The 9,636-nt window shown below is 27.0% G+C and overlaps 1 protein-coding gene across 1 annotated transcript; it reads left to right on the forward strand.

Annotated features, from left to right (window-relative positions):
* Positions 1-1,165: 1,165 nt before the first annotated feature.
* Positions 1,166-3,985, forward strand: LOC109805680 (uncharacterized). The gene is made up of 2 exons (XM_020367852.3): positions 1,166-2,160; positions 3,521-3,985. Exons 1-2 carry the CDS (start codon positions 1,529-1,531, stop codon positions 3,585-3,587), a joined length of 699 nt encoding a protein of 232 aa, XP_020223441.1. The 5' UTR covers positions 1,166-1,528; the 3' UTR covers positions 3,588-3,985.
* The last annotated feature ends 5,651 nt before the right edge of the window (positions 3,986-9,636 follow it).

A 9,636-nucleotide genomic window follows, 5' to 3' on the forward strand; every position in this document is an offset into this window, starting at 1 on the left:
TATTAAAAGACTCTCTTCTAATTATTAAATACATTAGTTATATTTTCTATAAATATTTTTATTTAATTAACAATTTTTTTAGATAAAAGGTAATAAAAGCTTGAAATTAATTAGATAAAAAAAATATCTCTCTTGTTAGAATGAAAGAAGATAAATAGGCACATAATATTTCTCTCTTCTAAACGGTGATTAATTATTAGATGATAAATGATTAACTGAAAAGAGAAAATGTTAATTGAAAATATATTAAGGATAATTTTATAAATAAAAATTTATATTATTGAAAAATTTAATATTTTTAACTAAATTAATTAATTTTCTTAAATTGTATAATTTAGTTGAAAGAAAATTATAATTAAGAATAGAAGTAGTATTAATGAACCAATACATATATTTCTTTCTATTACATCCTTAATTATTTATTGTGGAGGCAAAAATATAAAATATAAATGAGACAATATAATTAATATAAAATATAAATGATATATACATATTTTTATAATAACTTTTATGAAATGTAAAATATTAATTACATTTTTTAATGCATGTGCAAAACTTTATATGTCAAACAAATTAATTTGCATATATTCAAAAGTATATATTTATTATAAATATATAACTTTATTTTTAATTATTAGTATTTTTAAAAAAATGTTATAATTTAATTTTAAAACAAATATGAATATGATATATTAAAAAAAAGTATTATTCTAATTTAAATAAGCCTCTATTTGAATAATGTTTTCTAGAAATAGATTAAATAAGCCTCTCTTCGAAGAATATTTTCTAAAAATATCCAATTCAATAATATAGATATAAATATAAAGTATTCTAATATATACATATAAAGAGTTTTAGTCATACTTTTATTTGAAGTTATTCAAAACTATTTTTAAAAATAATTTTAATTTAGTTTTATTTAATTTTGGAAAAAATTAATCAAACATGTTAAAATAATTTCTGCGGTGTACAAAAAACAAAAGTTCAGCCAATCAAAAAATCTTGAAAAGGAAAATACCCTTTTCACCCCCATGGAAACCATGGTTTAAACATTAAAGAAACTCACGAAAAAAATGAGAAGAAATTTGCTTAAAATAGGTAGTACAGCATAAACTTGATTTGCTATGTATCTAGTGGTGTGAGAGAGTGCACACGAAATTTGGTTAAGATGAGAGTTGTGTTGGCATTTGAAAGAAGAAGAGTGTGATGACGACACGGCAAGCTTTTGGTTCCACACATAGAAATGTGAAGAGAAACAATGCAAAGTGCAAACACATAGAAATGTGAGAAATGTGAAAGCAACTTGCCTACAGATATATTCATTCACCTTCATCTAGAATTCCTTGACTTTTTGATCCCTCTTAATTCTCTCTCATTTAAACCAACAAATTAATGCCTCCCCTTCACCCCCAACTATGACGTCCCTCATCACATCACCTTAACCTCTGATTTCAAACACAACACACACACACACATATATTCCTATTTTTCTCCAAAACAACACAAACAGCAACAAAGAACCAAAGCCATGCTTGATCCCAGGACACACCACCCCACCACATGGGAATCCACGAACTCCGGTTTCTGGCCATCAAAAGCACCTTTTGAGGAGGTTGACGATTCCGGGATATGTTCACCGCGCATGTGGGCCACGTCGAGGACCCAAGCCATCATGAGAGGTCAAAGGGAACTCATGGAGATGGTGAAGAACATGCCTGAGTCCAACTATGAGCTCTCCCTGAAGGACCTTGTGGAGCACCACAGGGTGGAGGCTAGGCTCGAGAACAAGGTGGAAGAGAGGGGTTTGAGGAGGGGCAAAGGTGGTGGTGGTGGTGGTAGTAGGAAGGTGGCTCAGGTTAAGACAAAAGGGAACATTGATCGTGGAGGGTTCTATCTCAAGATGGTGCTTCCTTTTTCTTTAGGATCTAAGGATAAGAAGAAGGTGAAGAAGAAGAGTGAGTCTTCTGGGAATAGTAGTTCCAGGGTTACTCCTAGACTTTCTGATGGATCCGCAAAGGGTGGTGTTGATAATAAAGAGTGGTGGAAGAAGAGCCCTGCGCCGGGTAGAGAGACTGATAGTGGCGCCTCAAGTCTCAATAGTGAGAGTGCCGAGAGTTCTCGTAGTAGCAGTAGCAACAGCAGTAGCAGGAGTAATAGCAGGTATGTTGTTGTCTTGCAATTTTTTTTTCTTTTGGCTTCTTGTGTTGAAATGATATTGAGAGAAACCAATTCCTAAATCGAATGAATTTATTTGGGTGAACTGAACTTTGGTTTGAGTCATGATCAGTTAGCAATTTAATTATAAAGTGGATGAACTGAGAAAAACTAAGGACAGAAATAAGTTTTTTATAGGTGCTTTTGATGTAATTACATAAGGTGATTTTGGTGTTTATTCTTTAAGCAAAATTAAAGTTGTCTCCGCATGCACATGATAAATTTTTTTTTATTACAATTTCAATTCTGATTAACAATACTTACATAGCTTGATATAAGATCCTTACATAATCTATGTTGTTTTTCATGTAAGAAAAAAAAAATTTAGACACCTCGTATGGTACAGGTAGATAGATACCTTGACAAAGATGGGAAGAGAAGAGACAAGTGATCATATGACTGATGATGTGATATGAAAAAAAGAGATAAAAAAAAAGTTGTCACTTGAGTGTTTTGTAAATTTTGGGTGTGTAAATTGCAGAAGAGTACTAAAAGCGTCTAAGAAACTTCATGGTTTTGGTCAAAAACAAAACGGAAATTAAGGCTTATAGAGATTGAAATTTTTTATTTGTTGCAGATTGAACATACTAAAAGCTATTCACAGCCATAGTTTCTTAATGGAAGTTGAACCTTGTAGATTTTCCCATTGGTTGCTTGGTTATAATCACAACTAAGATCAGAACATTCAGTTTTTACTCCCTCAAATTTAACTGTTTCTTAGGAAATTAAATATATTTCCTTGAAACTTGAGAAAATATCAAGGTGTCTCGGTTGTTGCATTCATTTCAGCCCAATACGTTGATAACTGAAAAAGTCAAAGGAAAAGTTCAACCCTTAAAAAAAGTGGCAACACGCCTTGTCGGGTTGATTGATCTTGCTTTTACATCGTATCCTCGTTGTGCCACTGTCAATCCGTGACAGTGTCACGGTTAAAGAGGCCATGGCACCTCCTTACAGTGCTTCTTTTAAGAACTTTAAGAAGAAAAGAGGGGTTATGTTAAGTGGATGCTGTAATGTTCAGTGTTCAAGTCGTTACACAAAGTTAAAGGAGCAACAACTAGTTACAATTATTTTCGTCCAATACTTCTGATTAAACACGGAATTGTTGTGAAGCAACCAAGTGTCTACTTTGAATAACGGAAATTGGGTAACCACTAACCAATTATGTGTAATAACTACATATAGCTTGTGAATAGTACATAGTAAATCTAGACCTACCAATCACACTTAATTTCAACTTGAATATGTGTTAGTTATTAATCAGTGATTTTCATTAGTTTCTAATTAATTCTTGGATGTGATGCAGGCGTGAGAACAGTGGTAGGCGTTGCTGGCCTTTCATTCGAAGACTCAAAAGACAAACACAAAAATAATTAAGATATGCTAGCTTGTGATGGAACACAGTGCTCTATGATCTGCATGGGAAGCTTTCTTTTCATAAACTCCTCACAAGTTTGAAGTTTTCCCTCAAGTCTTTTGATAACGACGTAGTGCCATGTAACTTTTTATGAATGGAGGTTATTATTCACATTGGAATCTCGTAAGATTGCATATCGTGAGGATGTTCTGTAAAAATATATCACTGTGCTTCATGTAATTAAGTTTTTCTGATTCTCAAAACATGATATAAGGCAAATACAAGCAGGTATGCATGCCAAGAGAAGATTAACCAAGTTTCAAATTTTTATATAAACCCTCAGAAGAATACCAAAACATTTTATGTTGGCTTGGATCCCATAGTTGATTGAAACAGATGTTACTTTTAGTTATAGATTCCAGGGTGATCCATCAACTTTGTTCTGCGACGGAATTTGGCTTCTCTTCTTTAAATACAATATTTTTAAGAATTATCTTTATCCGCACTCAATCACGCAATTTCTTTTGGATCAAATATTTAATTTTATTTATTGTTTTATTGCTTTAAAGTATTTTCTTAATTTTAATTTCAATTAATTCCAATACTTCGTAATAAATTAAAAACTTGATTGAATTTTGTTTCTCAAATTTTTACTTTTTCACAAATTTTGTTCTTAGATAATTTTTCGCAAATTTTGCCTCAAAAATTTGAAAATATTACAAACCGTAACCCTCCGTGATTGTATGATAAAAATACAAGTGGAATGTTTATGTGACATGATATATATATATATATATATATATATATATATATATATATATATATTTTGTACTTCTAAATTTTTACATTGTCACAGATTTTACTTCTATATATATATATATTGCAAATTTTGTGTCTCAAATATTAAGAACGTTGTCAACAATAACTCTTCGTACTATAATTTATATGATTGTAATCTATATCCACTGGTCAAAAAATGACTATAATTTATATGATAGTAAACAACTATTATGAATTTGTATTTATATTTATATAAAATAACTAAAAAATATTACATAATTCAGTAAATTAATATAAATATCACATATATGTTAATATGTACATATCATGGGAGTAAAAAAATGTATATATATATATATATATATATATATATATATATATATCATAGATAGTAGTAATTCAAGTACAACTTATATGTGCATAAGTACATCAATATAACTAATACGATATAAATTTATTTAAAAAAAATGAGTATGTTAGCAATAGGGGTGAAAATAGACTAACTTTGATTAAAAATATATAATTTGTCTAATTTATTTTCTTATTCTCTGTCTTTTTCAATATGTCTCACGTGATCTATATATGATTTTGGCTTGACTTACAAACTTGTTCATAATTTGATGTCAATGATTTAATTGAAAAAAAATAAAAATAGCTATGTTAGGTTTTGTAAGCATATTTTTAAGATTTAATATGAGATTAATAATAAATTATTTAAAAACACATTTTGCAATAAGACATTATGTCTAATACAAATTATAATCATATCAAGCATATGAAATAAGAATTTTAACTTATATGAATATTAGTACACATTTAAAAGAGCATTTATAATCATGTAAAAATATAGCCTAACAAAAGGTTATAATTAATAAAACTTTAAAAATTTAGGGGACAAAATTTGTGACAAAGTAAAAAATTTAAGACATAAAATGCAATTAAACTTAATATTACATTAATATTTTGTTTGTATTTTATGGAACAATCGAAGAAGAGGTATAATTAGTTACATCTTAAAAATTTGGGAGCCAAATTCATCCAAAAAATATTTAATATATATATAAGGATAAAATTCATGATAAAGCGAGAGTTTAGAATATAAAATGCAAAGAACTCTAAATTAAATATATTTCATCTTTTAGATAAACTATATTTTAAAATTTATTGTACTTAATCAATTGTAAAATAAATTTTACTTTTCGAATTCGATTTTGAAATATTATATTAATAATGATTACGCATTTACACATCTTAATTTTTATAATTAATTTTTGTTTTAACAATTTCAAAAATGTTATCTCTTTAATCTATTTTTATTTATAAATTTTAATTTAATTATAGTTTTATCTTTTTAATTTTTAATAAGTAATTTTAGTTTCATTTTCCTAATTTTCAAAATTACATAACTTTAATTTAGTCTCATTTGTTAAATTGTCTGTCTATGATTGTAAACTTCATTATTTAAATGACTAGGTCGCTTAAAATATTGTATATAATATTATTGCATGACTTAATTGTTTTCTTAAACTTCTTATTTAATGTATTTAATGTTCACGTCATCACTTGATGATCATATTATCAATATCAATTCATATGAATCACCACACCTTCAGGATAGTCCATGCCAACATTAAAAGTGTTATGTGGTCCTTAATTAACGGTTAATGCATAGATTAAAAAAAACTTAAAATTGCAAAATTTTAAAAATCAGACACCAAAATTATGTAATTTAAAAAGTGAAACTAAGTGTGATTGAAAAAACATTGCAATCATGAATATAAAAATATGATTCAAGATTAGATTTTCTTAATTATTAATAAAAAACACTTATACTACAAAAAAAAAAAAAAAACACGTTAGACAAGTGGGGAATATTTATGATCAACCAACGCCGATTTCACACAACGATGTGTTGACGTGGAGAGAGGGCTCTTCTAGATTTTCTAGTAACACAGGCTTCTTCTACGCTTTATAAATTATAATTTTTCAGGAGACAAATGTACAAGTTAAGAACCAAGTGGATCTTATTTTAATCACAAAAATATTACATTTATTTTATTTTTTTCAGAAAATTCCATAGATTTTCTTTACCGAAATTATATAATTTACTTTCTAAGAATAAAATAGATAAAAAAATACGATTTACATATTTTATGCTTTTTAAAAATACATTGTATTTATGAAATATAATGTACATAATATATTAAAATACATAAATTATATTTTTCATATGCTACTCTGTAAAAATATCAATAAAAAGTAAATGGTATTCGTTTTATAAGATTTATCTAAATAACACTAATAAATTAACTCAAAATTCACAAGTAGGATTCCATTTCGAAGAGCTGCATTTTCCAATTACCACTTACGCTATTTGAAAATTTTATAAATGTTAGCAAAATGAAAACAAAATACATTCAATAGATAAGGCTTACATGTTATAGTAGTAACATTTAATGCAAAAATATTTAAAAGAAATAAAATTATATTTTTGTAAATATTAGTAAAATAAAAAAATTAAAACTAAATAAGACTTAAGATAATGCTTTATTTTTTATTTTCAAACAATATTTTTTTACTAATGTTTAAAAATATGTCATTATTTCTTTATTATGTTTTAAAATTTGGCAAGGGAAGTTACAATTTTCAAAATATAAAGTTTTTGACAACTAAAAAGATTAAAATGGAAAATTAAGCAAATATCCCTATCAGTATGGGTCATCTTGGGCCAACTATTTCCGTCCAGCACAATGAACTGGGCTATCCAAACTTTGCCCTGTAAAATGAAGGTTGATGATATATACACCTCCATTTTTTTATACATACACCTCCTTTTTAAAAAAAAATATTAAATTCTTAAATTATCCTTAATATTATTTGGAATAAAAAAGAATTTATTCTGGAAAGTGTTTTTCAAAGGTTGATGATATATACACCTCCTTTTTCTTATAAGTACACCTCCTTTTCAAAAAAAATAATTAAAATTTTAAAATATTCTTAATATTTTGCTTTTTTTTTTAAATTTTACATTCACAACATTCAATTTAATACTTTTTTTTTACAGATCTTTCTTTTTTTTCTTTTTTTCTTTTTTCAATTTTTACATGCATCCCGTTATCTTTCCTCCACCCCACCTATTTTGGTAGCATGTAAAAATTGAAAGAGAAAAAAAAATGTGTGAAAAGAAAGAAAAAAGTAGAAAATTGAAAGTTAAAGGTATAAAATTAAAAAATATATATATAATATTTTATAATTTTTTTAAAAAAATAAAGAAGGTGTACTTATAAAAAAACAGGAGGTGTATATATCATGAGCCTTCCGAAAAGAACTTTCCGTCAAAATAATTACGGAAAGTACTTTCCGGAATACTAAAATTACTATTCCGGAAATAACTTTCCGTCAAAATAATTATGAAAAATACTTTCCGTAATACTAGAATTACTATTGCGAAAAATTCTTTCCGGAATATTAACAGTGTGTATTTGTTATCATAATTCCGGAAAGAACTTTCCGCAATAGTAATTTTAGTGTTACGGAAAGTAAATTCTAGAATTATTCCGACGGGAAGTTATTTCCGGAATAGTATTTTTAGTATTCCGGAAAGAACTTTCCATAATTATGTACAAATATACTTCCGAAAAAAACTTTCCAGGATAATTTTTTTTTTATTCCGAATAATATTAAGGGTAATTTAGGAATTTAATATTATTTTTTTTAAAAAGGGGGTGTATGTATAAAAAAATGGAGGTGTATATATCATCAGCCTAAAATGAAAGGTGGATAGCGAAAACAACATGTGGGCCACTCTATAAGTAATTGGCCTTCAGTAATTTATGGCACTTCCACGTTGAGGAGAAATTATCATGTAATCTATGCGTTTAATATTAGATTATTTTAATAATTAATTATTTATAATTGATTATAATTATAATTATTATTTTAAAAATAAATTTGTTTTCTTACACCATAAAAATAATTTTGTTGAAAAATTATCTCTATTATTATTATAATAAATTCTTTTCTTTTCATTATTTTGAACACAAAATTATATTCTATTTAGAATTGATGAAAGACAAAAGAATATTAGAAAACAAATATCTCTTTTCTTCCTTCCACCGGTTTTAGATAGAAAAGAGAGGGGAAAATGCTTTGTGCAACAAAAAAAGACTAAATTATCATTATTTTTACATTTTTTCTTTAACAAAGATATTATATATGTATATATATACACACACACACATATATATATATATATATATATATTTTAATTTTATACGATTAAAATACATTCAATCCACCAGCATGAATTGATGCAAGTGACGAAGAACTCATGTTACTTAATCAAACGGTCAAGATTTGAATCTTAATTTTTATGAATATAGAAAACTCAAATTAAAAAGGAATGTCCACTAACTCGTGTCTTTCAAACCTTCAAAGGAGAGTGAGTATCCATGTGTTTGACAAAAGAAAATCCTTAATAATGAAAAAAAAAACATTTTGTTGGAGAGTTTTACAATAGAAAACACTTCACTCAACGAGGAGATGAGTAAATCTAAGTAAGTTTGACATCATAATACAACCTAGAACTTTAAATACATTAAGTAAGATAATTTTTATTTCACCTATATACTATTCAACATATCTAATTCTAACCAAGAAAAGACTCACTTCAAGCTTGATCTGAACTCTAATGCATTCAATGTTTTACTTTTCAAAATTTGTTATTTGTTGGAGAAAAAGATATACTTTGACAAATAAAGTACTGGAAAGTAATAGACGAAGGAGCATGGATCTTTTATACTGATTCATCTCAAACATAGAGACTACGTCTAGTTCTCAATCCAACCAGATTGAGTTCCACTATCTTTTTCAAGATACAAGTTTTCTTTTAATAAGTCACTTATAGATCAACCTAAGTAATCTTTGACTTGCCTTTTCAAGCAACTATAAAAATATTCTTTCAACAAGTATCTTTAAGCTTAATTACCAAGTATTTTTTTCAACCAAGCCTCTTTAGACTCAAATTCTAAGTATTCTTTTAAATCAAGTCTCTACAACCTCAATCATTAAGTATTCTTTTAAACAAGTTTCTTCAAGTTCAACCCTTACAATATAAATTTGAAAAGAGTTAAAAGAATAGCTTTGTCTCTTTTAAATGTGATGTTATGAAACTTAAGCACAAATAATTTGTACAAGACAGAGTTTTTCTACAAAGTATGCACTTCGTCTCTTCTTTTATTTTCTTGCTGCTACTTTTTTATTGTATATCTTTTTCTTATGCCCCT

The sequence above is a fragment of the Cajanus cajan genome, chromosome 6 (genome assembly GCF_000230855.2).
Source record: "Cajanus cajan strain Asha chromosome 6, NIPB_CcT2T_4, whole genome shotgun sequence".
NCBI classification, from domain to species: Eukaryota; Viridiplantae; Streptophyta; class Magnoliopsida; order Fabales; family Fabaceae; genus Cajanus; species Cajanus cajan.

Coding starts and splice junctions, on each gene's coding strand:
- LOC109805680 (XM_020367852.3), top strand. CDS start 1,529: ATGCTTGATCCCAGGACACACCACCCCACCACATGGGAATCCACGAAC. Junction 2,161..3,520: donor AGTAGCAGGAGTAATAGCAG/GTATGTTGTTGT, acceptor GATGTGATGCAG/GCGTGAGAACAGTGGTAGGC.